A 24,078-nucleotide genomic window follows, 5' to 3' on the forward strand; every position below is an offset into this window, starting at 1 on the left:
TCTTTCAGAAAACTTTTCCTGAGAAGTAAAATTTGTTGTGTATATAACCCCTACCCAGGTCCAAGGCTGTTTCTCTACCGCTGGCTCAATCTCTGGTCACGTTGAAAGCGCTGCAGCCAATCACGGAGCTCAGTACAGAGCAGGAGCCGCTAGGCTGTTGTGCTGTCAACATCACCGGATGTCTCCAGCAGCGGTGGAGAAACCGCGCTGGACCTGGGGAGGGTAAGTAATGCCCACTATTTACAATTAACTGGGAATATAGGGAACAATTTTTTCTGGACACCCCCTTTAAGCTATTTGGCCATCTGTGTCATCCGGCGGGCATACAAGCAATTCAGCTCCCTTTCCAGTAACACACTGCACACAACTAGCGCAGATAGAACGACTGAATAAGGTGTACGATCAATTAACCCTCTGACAGGGGCATGGACCAGACTGCAGCATGGATGGCACAGGGGGCATAGTTCAACTAAGTATTGAATACCCTACAGACAGGCTTAAAAAATAGATGCACCACTACAGCATTTGGTTTTTTTTAAGCTTATTTTACCCCTCGTGTGGTGCTTCTAATTTACGTTTCCTGCACTCCGTCTTGTACTCACCCTTCGGCGTCTTCCCCTTCTATCACCTGTGCTCCTGTGGCGTCTCGGGCAGTTTGTGGCCGGCTGGCAGCTCGTGTTTCATGGAGCTGGAGGTCACAACTTCATACAATTCTACACAATTCTATGAGAGCCTCTATCTGGCCTCCTCCTGGCTCTCAGAGATGTACTGAGAGCACTTGTGATGTAACTTCTACCGGCCAGTTAGAGGTTATGGCACAAGATGGCGCCGCGGGACCAGAGCCAATAAATGGTGAAAACATCAGAAGTCGAGTACAAGACAGGGGGCTTAGATTAAGGGCTCTTTGCAACTTGCTAGAGACTCGAGTGTATCTCGCAACGCATCACCCGGCATGGCCTGCCTCTTTCCCGGCGGGAGAGTCTAAGCTGCATAGAAATAGATGCAGATGACCCGCTCCTGTCGGAAGAGAGGCAGGCCATGCCGGGTGATGCGTTGCGAGATACACTTGAGTCTCTAGCAAGCGGAATCCTACCCTACAAGTACCACTTCAGTGGTAAAAAAAATATTAAAAAAATAAATGCTGGGGAGATTCTTTAATTATCATATTTAATCTTCTTGAATTCTAATAAAAGTGTAAAATATTTTTCTAATTAAAGTTATGTTGTAAATTCCCAAAGAAAGATGCGTTTATTGAATTTAATATAAAGGTAAAAATTAAAAAAAAAAAAAAAAATGGTTTCAGGGAGATGATCTCAGGAGACAACACGTACAATGTGCACGGCTATAACAAAGAGTGGTCAACAGATAAAGTCCTTTCTAAAAATCTTAAGGCTATGCTTACACGGAGTTTTTGCCTTGGTTTTAAGCAAAACCAAGCTAATAAAAATGCTGCCTTCACAGTCCCAGTCAAGTCTATGAGATTCCTGGAAATCTCATGCACACAAAACACCTGCATTTTTTTCCTGACTGTTTTGTCAACCACCTTAGTTTTTGCTGCGTTTTTTTAAAAGACAAAACATGACAACTCTTTCAGCATTTTTACAGCGGTTTTGCCACAATTTTACAGCATTTTTTACCCAGACAAATCAATGAGGAAGTGCAAAGTTGCTGCAAAAATCGCAAGTTATTTCCTGGCAAAACCTGAGGTTTTGTTGCAGAAAAAACCTGAGCAAAAAAACCCCCAAAAAACGCCCTGTGTTAAATAGCCTAGGTTTTCCTGACTTACCGTAACAAGTGCTCCACTCCGACTTCTTCCGCCTCCTCCGCTCCAATTTCACTGGTCACATGTTCAAATGTCTTTGAGGTTGGAGTCCCATCCTGATGGAGAAATTTACAATGTTAGAGAGTAATAAAAAGGAAAAAAATAATCATGCTATTCCTCAAAAAAAAAAACAAAAACAAAAACGATGTGCTACTCATGTTTCTTTATCCACAATATTCCCTTGCAACCTGGTTCGAATTTGCCAGTGCAGTAATTTTTGGGAAGTAATGCAAGGTCACCCCATTCAAGTGAACGGAGCAGGAAAGTACAAACTAGCTTGCAACCCAAATGTAAACAAAGTGTCCGCTGTGCTTGGTTGCAAAGTAGACGTGTTGAGTTAGGTGGGCTTTGCACGTTGCAACATCGCAAGCCATGCTGCGATGTCGCACGCGATAGTCCCCGCCCCCGTCGCAGGTACGATATCTTGTGATAGCTGGCGTAGCGAAAGAAGGGAATTTTGTTTACTTACCGTAAATTCCTTTTCTTCTAGCTCCAATTGGGAGACCCAGACAATTGGGTGTATAGCTATTGCCTCCGGAGGCCACACAAAGTATTACACTTAAAAGTGTAAGGCCCCTCCCCTTCTGGCTATACACCCCCAGTGGGATCACTGGCTCACCAGTTTTAGTGCCAAAGCAAGAAGGAGGAAGCCAATAACTGGTTTAAAGACCAATTCAATCCGAGGAAACATCGGAGAACTGAACCATACCACATGAACAACATGTGTACCCGAAAAAACAGAAAAACCCCGAGAAAACAGGGCGGGTGCTGGGTCTCCCAATTGGAGCTAGAAGAAAAGGAATTTACGGTAAGTAAACAAAATTCCCTTCTTCTTTTTCGCTCCTAATTGGGAGACCCAGACAATTGGGACGTCCAAAAGCAGTCCCTGGGTGGGTAAAAGAATACCTCGTGATAGGGCCGTCAAACAGCCCTTTCCTACAGGTGGGCAATCGCCGCCTGAAGGACTTATCTACCTAGGCTGGCGTCTGCCGAAGCGTAGGTATGCACCTGAAAATGCTTGGTAAAAGTATGCAGACTCAATCAGGTAGGTGCCTGACACACCTGCTGAGCCGTAGCCTGGTGCCGTAATGCCCAGGATGCACCCACGGCTCTGGTAGAATGGGCCTTCAGCCTTGAGAGAACCAGAAGCCCAGTAGAACTGTAGGTTTCAAGAATTGGTTCCTCGATCCCCCGAGCCAGGGTGGATTCAGAAGCTTGCGACTGTTTACGCCGACCAGCGACAAGGACAAAGAGTGCATCCGGGTGGCGCAGGAGCGCCATGCGGGAAGTAGAACCTGAGTGCTCTCACCAGAACCAACAGATGCAAATCCTTCTGAAATTGATGGACTGGACGAGGACACAAAGAAGGTGAGGTGATATCCTGATTGATATGAAAGTGGGATACCACCTTAGGGAGAAATTCCGGAATCGGACGCAGAACTACCCTGTCCTGGTGAAGGACCAGGAAGGGAGATTTGTATGAGAGCGTTGCTAGCTCGGAAACTCTCCTAAGAGACGAGACCGTTACTAGAAGGCCACTTCCCGAGAAAAGCGGGAAGGGAGACCTCTTTCAAAGGCTCGAAAGGCGGCATCTGGAGAGCAATTAGAACCTTGTTCAGATCCCAGGGCTCTAACGGCCGCTTGTACGGAGTGCTGAGACGACAAACTCCCCGTAGGAACGTGCGTACCTGAGGAAGTCGTTTCTGAAAAAATACAGATAGCGCTGAGATTTGTCCCTAAAGGGAACTGAGCGACAACCCTTTTTCCAACCTAGATTGCAGGAAGGAAGGAAACATAGACGATGCAACCGGCCAGGGAGAAACACCCTGCGCCGAGCACCGAGATAAGAATATCTTCCACGTCCTGTGGTCAATCTTGGCGGACGTTGGTATGCTAGCCTGTCTCATGGTGGCAACCACGTCCTGAGGTAATCCTGACGACACTAGGTTCCAGGACTCAATGCCACACCATCAGGTTGAGGGCCGTAGAATTCAAATGGAAGAATGGCCCTTGAGACAGCCAGTCTGATTGGTCTGGTAGTGCCCCCGGTTAGCCTACCGTGAGGCACCACAGAACCGGGAACCACAACATCCTCGGCCAATCTGTAGCGACGAGGATGGCGCGGCCGCAGTCGGTCCTGATCTAGCGCAGCACTCTGGGCAACAATGCCAGAGGTGGCACATAAGGTAGCTGGAACTGCGACCAATGCTGAACTAAGGCGTCTGCCGCCAGAGCTCGATGATTGTGAAACCGTGCCATGAAGCTGGCACATTGTTGTTGTGCCGTGACGCCATTAGATCGACGTCCGGCCTCTGTCAGCGGCGCCAGATCTCCTGAAACCCGTCCGGGTGAAGAGACCATACCCTTTCGGCCACACCCCGGCGACTTAGGAAGTCAGCTTCCTAGTTTTCCACGCCTGGGATGTGAACTGTGGATATGGTGGATGCCGTGTCTTCCATCCACATCAGAACCTGCCGGACTTCCTGGAAGACTTGCCGGTTGCGCGTTCTTTCTTGGTGGTTGATGTATGCCACCGCTGTGGAGTTGTCCGACTGAAGTCGGATTTGCTTGCTGTCCAGCTGCTGTTGGAAGGTTTGTAGGGCAAGATACACTGCTCTGTGTTCAAGAACATTGATGTGAAGGGTGGACTCTTGCTGAGTCCACGTACCCTGAGCGCTGTGGTGGAGAAAAACTGCTCCCCACCCTGATAGACTCGCGTCTGTCGTAACTATCGCCCAGGATGGGGATAGGAAGGACCTTCTTTTTGACCATGAGGTGGGAAGAAGCCACCACCGTAGAGATTCCTTGGCCGCCTGAGAAAGAAAGACGACTCTGTTGAGGGAGGTCGACTCCCCGTCCCATTGGCGGAGAATGTCACATTGTAGTGGACGCAGATGAAACTGCGCGAAAAGAACTGCCTCCATTGCTACCATCTTACGTAGGAAGTGCATGAGGCGTCTCAATGTGTGCGACTGGTTCTTAAAGAAGAGATTGCAGCCCGTAGTGAATGCTGTTTGCCTAGCGGAAGCTTCACTATCGCTGAGAGAGTATGAAACTCCATGCCTAGATATGTTAGCGATAGGGTCGGGGTCGGATCTGACTTCAAAAAGTTGATGATCCACCCAAAACTCTAGAGAGTCTCCCGCGCAACGTTCGGGCAGTGTCGGCATGTTTCCTAAGAGAGTGCCTTGACAAGTAGATCGTCTAAATATGGGATCACAGAGTGACCCTGAGAGTGCAGGACTGTGACTACTGCTGCCCTGACCTTGGCGAAGACCAGTGGGGCTGTCGCTAGCCGGAAGGTAGAGCTACGAACAGAAGGTGTTCGTCTGCTATAACGAAGCGTAGAAACGCTAGTGGTCTGGATCAATCGGCACGTGTGGATAAGCATCCTTGATGCCTAATGATGCTAGGAAATCTCCTTGGGACATTGAGGCGATGACATGGCGGAGGGATTCCATCCGGAACCGCCTGGTGTCCACGAGCTTGCTGAGCAGTTTTAGATCCAGAACGGGACGGAACGGCCCGTTCTTATAGGCACCGCAAATAATTTGGGGTAAAAACCGTGACCTTGTTCCTGAAGAGGAACGGGGGTCATCACTCTTTCTGCCTATAGAGTGCACCCTGTTTGCAGAAGAGCAGCGGCTCGGCCGGGAGGTGGAGAAGTTCTGAAGAATCGAGTTGGAGGACGAGAAGTGAGCTCTATCCTGTACCCGTGAGACAGAATGTCTCACACCCAACGGTCATTGACCTATGGCAGCTAAATATCGCCAAGGCGGGTGAGCCTGCTACCGACCGAGGATGCGGAGAGAGGAGGCCGCAAGTCATGAGGAAGCCGCCTTGGAAGCGGGTTTTCAGACTGTCTCTTTTTTGGGCGTGACTGAGCCCGCCAAGAATCTGAGCTCCTCTGATCCTTTTGAGTCCACATTGGACGAGGAAAAATGGGACCTGCCCGAGCCTCGAAAAGACCGAAACCACGACTGCCTCCTGCTCTGTTGGGGTTTGTTGTGTCCGGGCTGAGGAAAGGATGAATCCTTACCCCTGGACTGTTTAATGGTTACATCCAAACGCTCACCAAACAGTCGGTCAGCAGAAAAAGGCAACTGGTTAAGCAACCTTTTTTGGAAGCAGAATCTGCCTTCCATTCACTTAACGAGCAGACCAGGCTCTGCTTAAAAAGACGGAGCAGCGTAGACTACTGCCGTACGGTTCGCAGAGTCTAGGGCAACCTGAATCGCGTAAGAAACAAATGCAGACATTTGAGAGGATAAGGATGCCACCTGCGGCACAGATGTACGTGTAACCGTGTCAATCTGTGTAAGACAAGCTGAAATAGCTTGGAGTGCCCCAAGGGTGAGAATGCTGGGGCCAACGGTGCGCCGACAGTCTCATAGATGGATTTAGACCAGAGATCCATCTGTCTGTCAGTGGCATCTTTAAGTGCAGCTCCATCTCCCACTGCAACTATGGATCTAGCTACAAGCCTGGAGATTGGAGGATGCCGCTTGGGACACTGGGTCCAGTCCTTGACCACGTCAGGGGGCAGGGATAACGTGTATCCTAAGCCGTTTGGAGAAGCGCATATCTGGATAAGTGTGGTGTTCCTGGACTGCCTCTCTGAAGGCAGAGTGGTCCAGAAAAATACGTGAAGCTGACTCCTCCACTGGAGGAGCTGGGTGAGAAATAACCAACATTCTATTGATGGACGCTATAAGATTATTCACTATGGCGTCACCATTAGGTGTATCCAGATTGAGAGCGGTCTCAGGATCAGAATCCTGAGCCGCTACTTCCGCCTCATTACACAGAGAGTCCTTCTGCTAGGACCCTGATGAAACCGAGGGCCGCTCATAGTGAGCCCGCTTAGGCTGTCTGGGACTGACGTCTGTGCAGAGCCGTGACTCTGGGATGCGTGTGACATTCCCGGAGCTGTTAGTTGTTCACACTGAGGGGGGCCATGGATCAATGATTCAACAGTGCCCATGTTGTGAGAGACATGTCCGGACTGCTAGGCTTCTAGTATCATAGCCATAGTCTCAGAAAATCTGTCAGTAAATACTGCAGACACCGTCCTCATCCTCTGGCCATTAGCAGAGACTCCGGCTGAGTTGGATATAATGGGGGTCTATGTAACCTGCCGGCCGTATAGCCGTACATGCTGTACCGGCTGCATAGAAAAACATGTGGTTCTGCACCTTTGTTTTACACAGAGAATATGCTGATAACTCCTCCGCACAATCCAGGAGGGTATATACAACGTGCGACCAAACAGTGCAATGTATATAGTACAAGCATATCTATAAGTGCACTTCTGCACTAGTGGGGTTAGCACCACAGGTGCTGCTTAACGCCTGTTGCAGCGATTGTGTGACTATCAGAATGCCAGGGTCTTCCACACTTGTCTCTGTATCGTACAGAAACTGACACTAATGGCTGCCGGCGTCCTTGTAGAGAAGGAAGCCGTGGGCGTGCCTGAGAAAGTGCGGGAATCCGGTTTCACAGTGCACACAGTGAGAGGGGTGGAGTATGCAAAACATACTCCAGCTCTCAGCGCTGCTGTGCTATGCAGCGTCACGCCCCTACCCTGACTGTCAGGCCTGTGGGCGGTAACGAAGGGAGACTAGGCCCAGAAGCCGGGGACTCGAGTTAATAAGCGCGGCCGGCATATCAGTGCTGGCCGGCGCGGAAGTCCCCGGCGCACCACAAATCCCAGCGGCGCCTTAAATAAAAATGGCAGCGGCGGTTAGCGCAGTAGTCACCCAATACACTAACACACCCAGCAACGCTGTGGTGTGCGATGGCACTAGTGCGGACAGCGCCGCTGTCCCTGGCGCACTAACACACCCAGCAGTGCTGCCGTGTGTCTGCGCGGTCCCCACAGGGACACAGAGTACCTCCATGTAGCAGGGCCATGTCCCTGAAGATACTCCGCTCCATGTCCAGCAGATACCAGGGGCTGTGGATGGAGCACGGTCTCAGTGCCTGGAGACCGATAGAATCCCACTTCACCCAGAGCCCTGTAAAAAGGGATGGGGAAGGAAGCAGCATGTGGGCTCCAGCCTCCGTACCCGCAATGGGTACCTCAACCTTAACAAACACCTCCGACATGAAGTGGGGTGAGAAGGGAGCATGCTGGGAGCCCTGTATGGGCCCTCTTTTCTTCCATCCGACATAGTCAGCAGCTGCTGCTGACTAAACAGTGGAGCTATGCGTGGATGTGTTGCCTCCTTCGCACAAAGCACAAAACTGGTGAGCCAGTGATCCCACTGGGGGTGTATAGCCAGAAGGGGAGGGGCCTTACACTTTTAAGTGTAATACTTTGTGTGGCCTCCGGAGGCAATAGCTATACACCCAATTGTCTGGGTCTCCCAATTAGGAGCGAAAAAGAAATTATCGCTACCCCAGCTTCACATGCACTTACCTGCCCTGCGACCGTCGCTCTGGCCGGCGACCCGCCTCCTTCCTAAGGGGGCGGGTCGTGCGGCATCATAGCGACGTCACACGGCAGGCGGCCAATAGCGGCGGAGGGGCGGAGATGAGCAGGATGTAAACATCCCGCCCACCTCCTTCCTTCCGCATAGCCGTCGACAGCAAGTAAGCTGATGTTCCTCGCTCCTGCGGCGTTATACACAGCGATGTGTGCAGCCGCAGGAGCGAGGAACAGCATCGTCCCTGTCGCTGCAGCATAATTATGAAAAAGTCGGAGCCTGCAACGATGATACGATAACGACGCTTTTGCGCTCGTTAATCGTATCATCTAGCATTTACACACTACGATCTCGAAAGTGACGCCGGAAGTGCGATTTGACCCCACCGACATCGCATGTGCGATGTTGCACCGTGCAAAGCCGCCCTTAGACCCAAACAACCAAATAAGGGGCAATATTAAGTAACTTACATCGTGAACTTCCTCCACCGAGATATAAGCCTCTGTTGGGAGACCCAGGTCTTTTGGCTTCACATCAATGATCACCAGAACCTAAAAGTAAAAAAAATAGACATCCAGTGAGACAAAAATAACAAGCAATTTAAAAGGAACAGACTGGGAGCTTAAGGAATTCCCCAACAGCCAAAAATGCTATCAAATAATGAACTTTTTCTCACTCCTTAGGTCCTCCCTAAACTCCGGTTTCCCCATTGGTCTCTATTTATTCCTGCAGCATTTATGTGCCGTACATGTAACAGCCGCAGGCAAAAACTGGCCTCTTGATGTGAACATGTACGGCACAAGACTGGTTTGGAGTCTTCAGCTGATCTCTGGCCGCTCATTTATCCTAGGGCTTGTCTAGATCTTACAGCTGTCCTGGCTTATATTGGGGAGCTGCCTTTTAAGACATTCATGTACCCTAATTTGGCTTATAGCGAAATTTAAGATAGTAGTAATTTTTAGATTATCCAACATAGTGGGATATCCAATGAGCACATCTCCGTCCTCTCTGTAGGAGGATGATGACTTGTTCCTCTAATGATTTCTAGTGCTGACGTATCTCCACATATCTGCACTGTACAATCTAAGCCTCTTTGTACAATTTCCAAACTATTAAAAACAAAAAACCCTTACGGAGTTTGGACAGTATCTCTTCATCAGCTCATTGATTGCGATGTCGTTTTTGTGCAGCTTGGGTCCCGTGTGGTACCAGCCAACTATTCTTTCTCGAGCTTAAAAAAAAAAAAAAAAAAAAAAAAAAAAAAAAAAAGACGCGAGTTAGGCTATGTGTCCACGCTGCGGATTTCTCGCGGATTTTGCCGCGGATTTTCCGAAAATCTGCAGCAGCGGCACTTCCAAGCCATTTCAATGGCATTTTGGAAATGCTGTGTCCATGCTGCGGATTTTTCCGCGGCGGATTTGCCGCGGATTTTGATCCGGAAAAATCTGCAGCATGTCAATTATTGTTGCGGATTTTGGTGCGGATTTTGGGTATAGAATGGGGAAAAAAGAAAATCCGCATCAAAATCCGCGGCAAATTTGCGGTAATCCGCGGCAAAAATAAGGTGCGGATTTGCCGCGAAAGTCGCGGATTTTCATGCAGAAAAATCCGCAGGTACATTCTACCGTTGACACATAGCCATATAATTGTATGTAATTGTGGGCAGAAGAAACATGTGACGGCACACAGCGATGTGAAGAGGGACTCACCATTTACTTTCTTGAACATGCCATACATATTTTCAAGATAATCGTGATCCAGAAACCAGACAGAGTCGTCTTTATCATCTTCATCAAATGGAACTGAGAGAAAAAAAAAAGGAAAGAAATTTAGTTGAGGCAGTAGATTTCCAAAATGGGAAATATGAAATAGTCTTAGGGGTACTTTGCACGTTGCGTCATCGCTACTGCGATATTGTCGGGGTCAAATCGAAAGTGACGCACATCCAGCGCCGGTAACGACGTTGCAACGTGTAAAGCCTAGAAGCACCGATAAACAATCACAAAAGCATCGAAAATCGGTGATCTGTGTAGTGTCAGTCATTTCCATAATTTCGCAGCAACGACGATACGATGTTGTTCCTCGTTCCTGCGGCAGCTCACATCGCTGTGTATGAAGCCGCAGGAGCGAGGAACATCTCCTTACCTGCCTCCACCGGCTATGCGGAAGGAAGGAGGTGGGCGGGATGTTTACGTCCTGCTCATCTCCGCCCCTCCGCTTCTATTGGCCGCCTGCCGTGTGACGTCGCACGACCTGCCCCCTTAGGAAGGAGGCGGGTCGCCGGCCAGAGCGACGTCGCAGGGCAGTTATGTGCGTGTGAAGCTGCCGTAGCGATAATGTTCACTACAGCAGCTATCACAAGATATCGCATCTGCGACAGGGGTGGGGACTATTGTGCTCGGCATCGCTACAATCGGTTAGCGATGTCGCAGCGTGCAAAGTACCCCTTAGAGTTGGTGCAAATTGATATCATGATATTCTCTCATTTAAAGGGGTTGTCAACTACTAGGACAACTCCTTCTGATTCCACATCCCACCCCCCCCGGTAAAATAGTAAAGCCTATATTCACCTCCTGTACCGACGCTCTTTCAGCGGTGTCACGTCTCATATTAGTGGGGTTCACGTCGAGTTGTGACATCAGAAGAGCCCCGCGTTCAATCAGCGCCGGCTTCTGTCTTCCCGCGTTCAAACAAAACGAGCAATCAACAGGAAGAGTGGTCCGAAGGTGGGAAGACAGAAGACGGCGCTGACTGGACGAGAGACGACACAACCCGATGTGAATCCTGGTAATGCGAGCTGCAGCAATGCAGTAAGGACGCCGGTACGGGAGGTGAGTATAGGCTTTATTATATTACCTGGGGGAAACATGTGGAATCAGAACGGGTTTACCTACTAGTGGACAACCCCTTTAAAAAGGGGCTCTTAGATTTTGGCAGATTTTTCCCTATCCAGAGCGCAGGGGATACAGGGGATAATTTGCTGACTGATGGGTGTCTGACTACTGGGCACCGGGAATCCCAGCAACCCTGAAATCGAGGCTTTGGAAGCCCAAGACTGGGGTTTTCCAGCTTTTTTCTGAATGGGACAAAAGAAGGGAATTTTGTTTACTTACCGTAAATTCCTTTTCTTCTAGCTCCAATTGGGAGACCCAGACAATTGGGTGTATAGCTTCTGCCTCCGGAGGCCACACAAAGTATTACACTTAAAAGTGTAAACCCCTCCCCTCTGCCTATACACCCCCCCGTGCATCACGGGCTCCTCAGTTTTGGTGCAAAAGCAGGAAGGAGGAAACTTATAAATTGGTCTAAGGTAAATTCAATCCGAAGGATGTTCGGAGAACTGAAAACCATGAACCCAGAACAGTTCAACATGAACAACATGTGTACACAAAAGAACAAACAGCCCGAAGGGAACAGGGGCGGGTGCTGGGTCTCCCAATTGGAGCTAGAAGAAAAGGAATTTACGGTAAGTAAACAAAATTCCCTTCTTCTTTGTCGCTCCATTGGGAGACCCAGACAATTGGGACGTCCAAAAGCAGTCCCTGGGTGGGTAAAAGAATACCTCGGTAATAGAGCCGTAACACGGCCCCTTCCTACAGGTGGGCAACCGCCGCCTGAAGGACTCGCCTACCTAGGCTGGCATCTGCCGAAGCGTAGGTATGCACCTGATAGTGTTTCGTGAAAGTGTGCAGACTCGACCAGGTAGCCGCCTGACACACCTGCTGAGCCGTAGCCCGGTGCCGCAATGCCCAGGACGCACCCACGGCTCTGGTAGAATGGGCTTTCAGCCCTGAAGGAACCGGAAGCCCAGAAGAACGGTAGGCTTCAAGAATTGGTTCCTTGATCCACCGAGCCAAGGTTGACTTGGAAGCCTGCGACCCTTTACGCTGGCCAGCGACAAGAACAAAGAGCGCATCCGAGCGGCGCAGGGGCGCCGTACGAGAAATGTAGAGTCTGAGTGCTCTCACAAGATCTAACAAGTGCAAATCCTTTTCACATTGGTGAACTGGATGAGGGCAAAAAGAAGGTAAGGAGATATCCTGATTGAGATGAAAAGGGGATACCACCTTAGGGAGAAAATCCGGAACCGGACGCAGAACCACCTTGTCCTGGTGAAACACCAGGAAGGGGGCTTTGCATGATAGTGCAGCTAGCTCAGACACTCTCCGAAGTGATGTGACTGCCACTAGGAAGACCACCTTCTGCGAGAGGCGTGAAAGAGAAATATCTCTCATTGGCTCGAAAGGTGGTTTCTGAAGAGCCGTTAGCACCCTGTTCAGATCCCAGGGTTCTAGCGGACGCTTGTAAGGCGGGACTATGTGGCAAACCCCCTGCAGGAACGTGCGTACCTGCGGGAGCCTGGCTAGACGCTTTTGAAAAAACACAGAGAGCGCCGAGACTTGTCCCTTAAGAGAGCCGAGAGACAAACCCTTTTCCATTCCGGATTGAAGGAATGACAGAAAAGTGGGCAAGGCAAATGGCCAGGGAGTAAAACCCTGATCAGAGCACCAGGATAAGAAGATCCTCCACGTCCTGTGGTAGATCTTGGCTGACGTTGGTTTCCTGGCCTGTCTCATAGTGGCAATGACCTCTTGAGATAACCCTGAAGACGCTAGGATCCAGGACTCAATGGCCACATAGTCAGGTTGAGGGCCGCAGAATTCAGATGGAAAAATGGCCCTTGAGACAGCAAGTCTGGTCGGTCTGGTAGTGCCCACGGTTGACCCACCGTGAGATGCCACAGATCCGGGTACCACGACCTCCTCGGCCAGTCTGGGGCGATGAGGATGGCGCGGCGGCAGTCGGACCTGATCTTGCGTAACACTCTGGGCAGCAGTGCCAGAGGAGGAAAGACATAAGGCAGTCGAAACTGCGACCAATCCTGAACTAATGCGTCTGCCGCCAGAGCTCTGTGATCTTGAGACCGTGCCATGAATGCAGAGACCTTGTTGTTGTGCCGGGACGCCATTAGGTCGACGTCCGGTGTTCCCCAGCGGCAACAGATCTCTTGAAACACGTCCGGGTGAAGAGACCATTCCCCTGCGTCCATGCCCTGGCGACTGAGAAAGTCTGCTTCCCAGTTTTCTACGCCCGGGATGTGAACTGCGGAGATGGTGGATGCTGTGGCTTCCACCCACAGCAGAATCCGCCGAACTTCCTGGAAGGCTTGCCGACTGCGTGTGCCGCCTTGGTGGTTGATGTATGCCACCGCCGTGGCGTTGTCCGACTGAATTCGGATCTGCCTGCCTTCCAGCCACGGCTGGAACGCTTTTAGGGCTAGATACACTGCCCTTATCTCCAGAACATTGATCTGAAGGGAGGACTCTGGCTGAGTCCAGGTACCCTGAGCCCTGTGGTGGAGGAAGACCGCTCCCCACCCTGACAGACTCGCGTCCGTCGTGACCACAGCCCAGGATGGGGGCAGGAATGATTTCCCCTTCGACAAAGAAGTGGGAAGAAGCCACCACTGAAGGGAGGCCTTGGCTGCCCGAGAAAGGGAGACGTTCCTGTCGAGGGACGTCGACTTCCTGTCCCATTTGCGGAGAATGTCCCATTGAAGTGGACGCAGATGAAACTGCGCAAATGGAACTGCCTCCATTGCTGCCACCATCTTCCCTAGGAAGTGCATGAGGCGCCTCAAGGGGTGCGACTGGGCTCGAAGGAGAGATTGCACCCCTGTCCGTAGTGAACGCTGCTTGTCCAGCGGAAGTTTCACTATCGCTGGGAGAGTATGAAACTCCATCCCGAGATATGTCAGCGATTGGGTCGGTGTCAGTTTTGACTTTGGGAAATTGATGATCCACCCGAACCTCTGGAGAGTCTCCAGAGCAATGTTCAGGCTGTGTTGGCATGCCACCCGAGAGGGGGCCTTGACAAGAAGATCGTCTAAGTAAGGGATCACTGAGTGTCCCTGAGAGTGTAGGACTGCTACCACTGTTGCCATGACCTTGGTGAAGACCCGTGGGGCTGTTGCCAGGCCGAAAGGCAGTGCCACGAACTGAAGGTGTTCGTCCCCGATGGCGAAACGCAGGAAGCGCTGATGCTCTGGTGCAATTGGCACGTGGAGATAAGCATCCCTGATGTCGATTGATGCTAGGAAGTCTCCTTGGGACATCGAGGCAATGACGGAGCGGAGAGATTCCATCCGGAACCGCCTGGTTTTCACGTGTCTGTTGAGCAGTTTGAGGTCCAGAACGGGACGGAAAGATCCGTCCTTTTTTGGCACCACAAACAAGTTGGAGTAAAAACCGTGACCCCATTGCTGAAGGGGAACAGGGATAACCACTCCTTCTGCCTTCAGAGTGCTCACCGCCTGAAGAAGAGCCTCGGCTCGCTCGGGGGGCGGAGATGTTCTGAAGAAACGAGTCGGAGGACGAGAACTGAACTCTATCCTGTAACCGTGAGACAGAATGTCTCTCACCCATCGGTCTTGGACATGTGGCAACCAGGCGTCGCAAAAGCGGGAGAGCCTGCCACCGACCGAGGATGCGGTTTGTGGAGGCCGAAAGTCATGAGGAGGCCGCTTTGGGAGCGGTTCCTCCGGCGGTCTTTTTAGGACGTGACTTAGACCGCCATGAATCAGAGTTCCTCTGACCCTTCTGTGGCCTGTTGGACGAGGAGAATTGAGACCTGGCTGAGGGCCGAAAGGACCGAAACCTCGATTGTACCTTCCGTTGTTGAGGTCTGTTTGGTTTGGACTGGGGTAAGGACGAGTCCTTTCCCTTGGATTGTTTAATGATTTCATCCAATTGCTCGCCAAACAGGCGGTCGCCAGAAAATGGCAAACCGGTTAAAAACTTTTTGGAAGCAGAATCTGCCTTCCATTCGCGTAGCCACATGGCCCTGCGGACTGCCACTGAATTGGCGGATGCTACCGCCGTACGGCTCGCAGAGTCCAGGACAGCATTCATGGCGTAGGACGCAAACGCCGACGCCTGAGAGGTTAAGGACACAACCTGCGGAGTAGCGGCACGTGTGACTGCATTAATCTCAGACTGACAAGCTGAGATAGCTTGGAGTGCCCATACGGCTGCAAATGCCGGAGCAAAGGACGCGCCGATAGCCTCATAGATGGATTTCATCAGGAGCTCTATCTGCCTGTCAGTGACATCCTTGAGTGATGCACCATCTGCCACTGCAACTATGGATCTGGCCGCCAGTCTGGAGACTGGAGGATCCACCTTGGGACACTGAGCCCAACCCTTGACTACGTCAGGGGGGAAGGGATAACGTGTGTCATTAAGGCGCTTAGTAAAGCGCTTATCCGGAAAAGCTCGGTGTTTCTGGACTGTATCTCTGAAGTCGGAGTGATCAAGAAATGCACTCCGTGTACGTTTGGGAAACCTAAAATGGAATTTCTCCTGCTGAGAAGCTGACTCCTCACTCGGAGGGGCTGGAGGAGAAAGATCTAACACCTGATTGATGGACGCTATAAGGTCGTTTACTATGGCGTCCCCCTCAGGCGTATCAAGGTTGAGCGCGGCGTCAGGATCAGAGCACTGATCTGCCACATCCGCTTCATCCTCCAGAGAGTCCTCATGCTGAGACCCTGAACAGTGTGATGAAGTCAAGGGAAGCTCCCAGCGAGCCCGCTTAGTCGGTCTGGGACTGCGGTCCGTGTCGGAGTCCTCACCGTGGGACCTATGAGTCGACCCAGGAGCACTCTGCTGTGCCGAGTGAGGGGGGGCTGGGAGCAATGATTCAACAGTGCCCGGGGCCTGTGTTACCGGTCTGGACTGCAAAGCTTCTAGTATCTTAGCAGACCATCTATCCATAGACTCAGAAAGTTTGTCAGCGAATACTGCAAACTCTGTCCCTGTCACCTGGACAGTGGGAGCCGGTGGTTCCACCTGGACCGAGGGTCCCACCAGTGGCTGAGACTCCGGCTGAGTGAGTGTCACAGGGGCCGAGCATTGCACACAATGAGGGTAGGTGGAACCTGCAGGTAGCATAGCCGCACATGAGGTACAGGTTGCAAAGTAAGCCTGTGCCTTGGCACCCTTGCTTTTTGCGGACGACATGCGGTTGTCTCCCCTTAGCGTAATCAGAGAGGGTATATAGCCAAAAGCAAATAGTGCGGCCGTACAGAGTAAATGTATACAATATAAGCATATAAATATACACTTCGGCACCCAGGGGGGCCAGCACCTAGTAACAGGTGCGGCTTACCGACCGCCCTCAGCGGTTGTGTGACCACCAGATTCCCTGCCTGGGCTTCCCAGAGCTGTGGAGCTCGGTGTTGTCTCCCCTCTGAAGTTCTCCAGCGTCAGAAGTGCTGATAGCAATGGCTGCCAGCGTTCTGAGAGGAGGAGGGAGCCGTGGGCGTGCCTCAGAAAGTGCGGGAATCTGGTGCCCCACGGTGCTCAGTGAGGGGGGGAGGAGGATACTAAGTATGCTCCAGCCCTCAGCGCTGACGTCCAGTGCAGCGTCCCGCCCTTACCCCTGACTGGCAGGCCCGGGGGCGGGAGTATGCGGTACTAGGCCGCAAAAGCCGGGGACTAAAGTTATAAGCGCGGCCGGCAATCAAGCGCGGTCAGCGCGGTAGTCCCGGTGCACAAACACATCCAGCAGCTGCTGCAGCGTCCATTACACAGGCGCTCTATGCGCCGTCCCCAAGGGGACACAGAGTACCTCATAGGAGCAGGGCCTGTCCCTGACGATACCCGGTCTCCTGTCCAGCAGATTCCCCCAGGGGCTGCGGAGGGAGCACGGTCCCAGTGCCTGGTGACCGGTTAGGATCCCACTTCACCCAGAGCCCCTAAGGGATGGGGAAGGAAAACGGCATGTGGCTCCAGCCTTTGTACCCGCAATGGGTACCTCAACCTTAACAGCACCGCCGACCAGAGTGGGGTGAGAAGGGAGCATGCCGGGAGCCCTGTTATGGGCCCTCTTTTCTTCCATCCGATATAGTCAGCAGCTGCTGCTGACTAAATTGTGGAGCTTGCATGGATGTGAGCCTCCTTCAACACAAAGCATAAAAACTGAGGAGCCCGTGATGCACGGGGGGTGTATAGGCAGAGGGGAGGGGTTTACACTTTTAAGTGTAATACTTTGTGTGGCCTCCGGAGGCAGAAGCTATACACCCAATTGTCTGGGTCTCCCAATGGAGCGACAAAGAAAAGAGAATTTTGTTTACTTACCGTAAATTCTTTTTCTTATAGTTCCGTATTGGGAGACCCAGACCATGGGTGTATAGCTTCTGCCTCCGGAGGACACACAAAGTACTACACTAAAAAGTGTAGCCCCTCCCTCCGAGCTTATACACCCCCTGGATAACCAAATACAGCCAGTTTAGTGCAAAAGCTGAAGGAGGATAGCCACCCACAAGTAGAGATAGAGCAAGAACCGGAACAACCGGAGCCTCTGTCTACAACAACAGCCGGTGAAAACACACGGAACAAGAAAACTGCCAACAGGGAGGGTGCTGGGTCTCCCATTACGGAACTATAAGAAAAAGAATTTACGGTAAGTAAACAAAATTCTCTTTTTCTTCATCGTTCCTTATGGGAGACCCAGACCATGGGACGTCTCAAAGCAGTCCATGGGTGGGAAATAAACAGAAAACTGAGAAGTAGGCAGAACCTAACTTCACAAATGGGCGACAGCCGCCTGAAGGATGCGTCTGCCCAAGCTTGCATCTGCCGAAGCATGAGCATGCACTTGGTAGTGCTTCGAAAATGTATGCAGACTAGTCCAAGTGGCAGCCTGACAGACCTGCTGAGCCGTAGCCTGGTGCCTGAAAGCCCAAGAGACATCGACAGCTCTGGTCGAGTGTGCCTTGATCCCCGGCGGGGGAGGCACCTGAGTACACTGGTAGGCATCGGAAATGGCCGACCTAATCCAACGAGCTAGGGTCGGCTTAGAAGCAGAGAGGCCCTTACGCTGACCTGTGGTCAGCACAAAAAGAGAGGTGCACCGCCTAAGAGCAGCGGTGCGAGACACATAGATCCGGAGCGCCCGCACCAGATCCAGAGTATGCAACGCTTTTTCAAAGCGATGAACAGGAGCCGGACAAAAGGAAGGCAGGGAAATATCCTGGTTAAGGTGGAAAGGAGACACCACCTTAGGAAGAAAGTCCGGAGTCGGACGGAGAACCACCTTGTCTTGATCAAAAACCAAAAAAGGTGACTCCGAAGAGAGCGCAGCCAAATCAGAGACTCTCCTGAGGGAAGTTATGGCCACTAGAAAGACCACTTTCTGTGAAAGACGAGACAAAGAAACCTCCCTAAGTGGCTCAAAAGGGGGTTTCTGCAAGGCCGTGAGGACCAGATTAAGGTCCCAGGGATCCAGAGGCCGCCGGCAAGGCGGAATAATGTGAGATGCGCCCTGCATGAAGGTGCGCACCTGAGCCAGCCGGGCGATACGCCGCTGGAACAACACTGACAGAGCCGAGACCTGTCCCTTGAGGGAATTGAGGGATAGTCCTAGCTGCAGACCGGACTGTAGAAAGGACAGAAGGGTCGGCAGGGAAAAAGGCCAAGGAGCATGGCCGGAAGACCGACACCAGGACAGGAAAATTCTCCAGGTCCTGTGATATATCTTGGCCGAGGAAGACTTCCGAGCCTGAGTCATAGTGGAGATGACTTCAGGAGGAATACCAGAAGTCGTCAAGATCCAGGACTCAAGAGCCACGCCGTCAATCTGAGAGCCGCAGAATTCTGGCAGAAAAACGGACCTTGTGAGAGAAGGTCTGGACGGTCCGGAAGATGCCACGGCACCTCTACGGACAGATGGAGCAGGTCTGGGTACCAAGCTCGCCTGGGCCAGTCTGGAGCAATGAGGATGACCCGACGGCCCTCCATTCTGATCTTACGCAGGACTCTGGGCAAGAGAGCTAGAGGGGGAAACACGTAAGACAGACGAAACTGGAACCAATCTTGAACCAGCGCGCCCGCTGCAAAGGCCTGAGGTTCGTGGAAGCGAGCCACGTAAACCGGAACCTTGTTGTTGTGCCGGGATGCCATTAAATCCACTTCCGGAGTGCCCCATTTGCGGCAGATTGTCCGAAACACTGCCGGATGCAGAGCCCACTCGCCGCTGTCCACAGTTTGACGGCTGAGATAATCTGCCTCCCAGTTTTCCACGCCTGGGATGTGGACTGCGGATATGGTGGACTTTGTTTCCTCCGTCCACTGAAGGATGCGTTGAACCTCCAACATTGCCAGGCGGCTGCGTGTCCCGCCCTGGTGATTGATGTAGGCAACCGCTGTCACGTTGTCTGACTGGACTCGAATGTGCTTGCCCGCCAACAGATGGTGAAAGGCTAAGAGAGCTAGAAGCACAGATCTGGTTTCCAGCACATTGATTGAAAGGGCTGACTCGGACGGAGTCCAAGTGCCCTGCGCTCTGTGGTAGAGATATACTGCTCCCCAGCCGAATAGACTGGCATCCGTGGTGAGGATCACCCAGGACGGGGCCAGGAAGGAGCGCCCCTGAGACAGAGAGAGGGGCCGAAGCCACCACTGAAGGGAGCCCCTGGTCTGTGGCGACAGAGCCACTAACCTGTGCAAGGAGTAAGTACGCTTGTTCCAACAGCGGAGAATGTCCAGCTGCAGAGGACGCAGATGAAACTGGGCAAAGGGAACCGCTTCCATTGACGCTACCATCTGACCCAGCACCTGCATTAGGTGCCTGATGGAGTGACGGCGAGACCTCAGCAAAGAGCGCACCGCCAGATGGAGGGACTGCTGTTTGACTAAGGGCAGCTTTACAAGTGCCGGCAAAGTCTCGAACTGCATCCCTAGGTACGTGAGACTCTGGGTCGGAGTCAGAGTGGACTTGGGTAGATTGACAAGCCACCCGAACTGGACTAGAGTGGCGAGAGTGAGCGAGACACTCCGCTGACAGTCTGCACTGGATGAAGCCTTGACCAGAAGGTCGTCCAGGTAAGGAATCAGTGCCAACCCCTGGAGGTGCAGAACCGCAACCACTGCTGCCATGACCTTGGTGAATACTCGAGGGGCCGTGGCTAACCCGAAGGGGAGAGCCACGAATTGGAAATGTTCCTCTCCGATTGCAAAACGTAGCCAACGCTGGTGGGAAACTGCAATTGGCACATGCAGATAGGCATCTCTGATGTCGATGGATGCCAGGAAATCCCCTTGGGTCATTGAGGCAATGACTGATCGCAGAGACTCCATGCGAAAATGCCGCACCTGAACATGCTTGTTGAGAAGTTTCAGATCCAGGATGGGCCGGAAGGAACTGTCCTTTTTGGGGACTAGGAAGAGATTTGAGTAGAAACCTCTGAACCGTTCCCGGGCGGGAACCGGTACAATTACTCCGTTGGCCTGCAAGGATGCCACGGCCTGAGAGAAGGCGGCGGCCTTGGAGCAGGGGGGAGTTGACAGAAAAAATCTGTTTGGCGGGCTGGAAGAGAATTCTATCCTGTAGCCGTGGGAGATGATATTCCGCACCCACTGATCGGAGACGTGTTGAAACCACACGTCGCCAAAGTGGGAGAGCCTGCCACCGACCAAGGACGTTGCTGGCGCGGCCAGATAGTCAAGAGGAGGCTGCCTTAGTGGCAGAGGCTCCTGCGGTCTTCTGAGGACGCGGCTTCGTGCGCCAGCTGGGTTTTCGGTCCTTGGCTGAGTTAGAGGACGAGGCTGAGGGCTTAGAGGATGACCAGTTAGAGGAACGAAAGGAACGAAACCTCGACTGGTTCCTGCCCTGGACAGGTTTCCTGGTTTTAGTTTGTGGCAAGGAAGTACTCTTCCCGCCAGTAGCTTCCTTAATAATTTCATCCAGTTGTTCGCCGAACAGCCGGGGCCCAGCAAATGGGAGCCCAGCAAGGTACTTCTTGGAAGAAGCGTCTGCTTTCCACTCTCGAAGCCACAAGATCCTGCGGATAGCGAGGGAATTAGCCGAAGCCACCGCCGTGCGGTGAGAAGCCTCCAGCATGGCAGACATGGCATAGGATGAAAAGGCTGAAGCCTAGGAAGTTAAGGCAACCATTTCGGGCATAGAGTCCCTGGTGGGGGAATGCATCTCCTCCAGAGAAGCAGAGACGGCCTTAAGAGCCCACACTGCTGCAAAAGATGGGGAGAACGAGGCCCCTGCCGCTTCATATACAGATTTGGCCAGAAGGTCAACCTGGTGGTCAGTGGAATCCTTAAGTGAGGTGCCATCAGCCACTGACACAACTGTCCGGGCTGAGATTCTAGACACCGGAGGGTCTACCTTTGGTGAATGAGCCCACTCCTTGACCACCTCTGGTAGAAAGGGAAACCGGTCATCAGAACTACACTTTGGGAAGCGTTTGTCAGGACAGGCCCTGGGCTTGGTCACAGCGGCCTGAAAACTGGAGTGGTTAAAGAACACACTCCTCGCTCTCTTAGGTGAGGTAAACTGGTGCTTTTCTGCCAGAGAGGGTTGTTCCTCTGATACTGGCGGATTGAGGTCCAGTACAGAATTAATGGACGCAATCAAATCACTAATATCTGCGTCACCCTCGGTCAGATCAATGGGGCACATGGAGGTAGCGTCCGAGCCCCCAGTAAAGGCATCCTCCGCGTCCTGCGAGTCAGCTCGTGAATCAGAGCCGCGGGACGAGGAAGGAGAGGAGCCCCTGCGTCTCCGTTTAGGAGGACGGGGTCTGAGCTCTGCTGAGCGAGCCGTAGCAGCAGAGGCGCCCTGAGAAGGGGGCTGATGCATGCTCAGCAGAGTCCGGGACAACTGTCCCATGGAGTCGGCAAAGGACTGGGAGATAGACTTAGAGAAAGATTCTACCCAAGCCGGGGGTTCAGCCGCCGGAGGGACCACTGGGGAGACTCCAGGCTGAGGCACCACCATGTTAGAGCAGGCATCACAATGAGGATATGTGCTCGGTTCAGGCAGTACGAGCTTACATGCAGTGCATATTGAGTACAGCCTTGCAGCCTTGCTCCTTGTGTGAGACATGCTGCTGAAGTGGGGGTAGTGAGCCAGAATGGCCCCCAGAGAGTATATAAGCAGGTCCACAACCGGAGGTTGTGGCTTACCAGACCGTTTGTGTGCCCTCCAGATCCCCCAGGCCGGACCCCCAGAGAGATGCTGCAGCCAGCTCCGATCAGTGTGAGAACGCTGATAAAATGGCGCCGGAGCGAGGAGAGGGGGCGGGGCCTACTCTATGAGCGGGATCCGGAGGTCCAAGGAGTTATACAGGGGAGGGAATCTTTCCTCAGAGAGGAGTGTCCCTTCCCTGTGCCGAACAGCCGCTGGGCGGAGCCGCACTGTCCCTCTGCATGACTGACATGCAGGGGCAGTGAAATCGAAACTAGGCCTCAGGCGAAGCCGGGGCCTAGATTTAACCATGCGGCCGGCGCGCAGGCACCATCGGCGCGGTTCTCCGGTGAAAACCAGAGAACCGGCCGGAAATGTCAAAATAGTTACACAGCACACTCTCCCCAACAATAAAGTACAAGGGACCCCCCGACAATAACGTCTCAGATACTTAGCTTGTGAGACGCAGGGCCAGGTTCCTGAGGGATGAGTGCTCCGTCCGGCAGGATCCAAAAGGGGCTGCGGATGGAGACCGGTCTCCTGCAAGGCAGGAAGAACCGTGCTGGCTCCCACTTCAAGCCAGAGCCCGAGGGGATGGTGAAGGAGCGCGGCATGAAAAGGCTCCAGCCCTGAAATCAACCTTAACAACACCGCCGACACAGTGGGGTGAGAAGGGACATGCCGGGAGTCCAGGCTTGGACCCGCTTTTCTTCAAACTCTTTTCAAAAATTAAAATCAGATGAGAATGCATGTGTGGATATGTGCCTCCTGAACACAAAGCATTGAACTGGCTATATTTGGTTATCCAGGGGGTGTATATGCTCAGAGGGAGGAGCTACACTTTTTAGTGTAGTACTTTGTGTGTCCTCCGGAGGCAGAAGCTATACACCCATGGTCTGGGTCTCCCATAAGGAACGATGAAGAAAATAAATAAATTTAAAAAAAAAAAGCATGCTCGGCCTCTGCTCAAGTCATTGTACATGGGGCTGCTGGAAATAACTGAGCACAGTGCTCAATAGGCCCACACACAATGAATAGAGGACGCTGGGCATGTGTACCTCTGCTCCATCCAGGATGGGGAGTAGAGCCCTGATCTCAGTATCACTGGGGGTCTCAACGGTAGGACTGTCAGTACTCAGCATGTTACCCCCAATCAAGGGATAACTTGATTTGTTTTTTTTGGGGGGGGAGGATATCCCTTTACCACATCTGTACCTCTATAATGCATGTTAGTTGCCCCCCCATACCAACGACCATGCCACACATGATGAAAAATGGAAACAAACTGCGGCACTCACCCCATGGCTAAAACAGTTCTTTATTAATGGCCGGACAAAAGTTACAGAAGGAAAGTGATGACCCGCATAGGAAAGTGGAGATAAATGGCGCACAGTGACGAGATCGATCACGGTAAGATGACATTTTCAGGAATGTAGAAGACGGGATTACAGAGCGCTCCTTACCGGCAAAACTGTTCGAAACATCTAAAATCTTCTTGTGCCAAGACCCTAAGAGGACGCCGACCACTCGCTTCTGGTTTCCAACTTTTCCAATTCTGTAAGTGTAAAATAGAAATATAAAGAATTGCACAACACCTGAGGGATAAATTATCATTACTAATTAATAGACAAATTAAAAGTCTGAAATGTTAGCACACATCCATGTATTATATGCCTGTGTATCCCTCCATGGTGGGATGTATACCTAGAGTTGCTTATCCCTTGGGTCTTGAGCAGGGCTGTGGAGTCGGAGTCGGAGTCGTGGAGTCGGAGTCGGAGCTCATTTTGGTGGAGTCGGAGTCGGAGTCAGAGTCGGTATAAAATGCACCGACTCCGACTCCTAAAA

General features: G+C 52.0%; 2 protein-coding genes across 2 annotated transcripts in view; one reads left to right on the forward strand and one right to left on the reverse strand.

Annotated features, from left to right (window-relative positions):
• Positions 1–24,078, forward strand: part of UTP4 (UTP4 small subunit processome component) — a 480,982-nt gene that overhangs the window by 412,234 nt on the left and 44,670 nt on the right. The window lies entirely within an intron of this gene.
• PSMD7 (proteasome 26S subunit, non-ATPase 7) overlaps positions 1–24,078 on the reverse strand; it is a 627,368-nt gene that overhangs the window by 1,008 nt on the left and 602,282 nt on the right. The window contains exons 2-6 of the mRNA XM_075326021.1: positions 23,697–23,788; positions 9,960–10,052; positions 9,384–9,481; positions 8,721–8,801; positions 1,787–1,878 (exon numbers count right to left, since the gene is read on the reverse strand). Of these exons, the coding sequence (XP_075182136.1) occupies positions 1,787–1,878; positions 8,721–8,801; positions 9,384–9,481; positions 9,960–10,052; positions 23,697–23,788 (456 nt within the window). The remainder of the gene's footprint in view (positions 1–1,786; positions 1,879–8,720; positions 8,802–9,383; positions 9,482–9,959; positions 10,053–23,696; positions 23,789–24,078) is intronic.

Source organism: Anomaloglossus baeobatrachus, chromosome 10, assembly GCF_048569485.1.
Source record: "Anomaloglossus baeobatrachus isolate aAnoBae1 chromosome 10, aAnoBae1.hap1, whole genome shotgun sequence".
Taxonomy (NCBI): Eukaryota; Metazoa; Chordata; class Amphibia; order Anura; family Aromobatidae; genus Anomaloglossus; species Anomaloglossus baeobatrachus.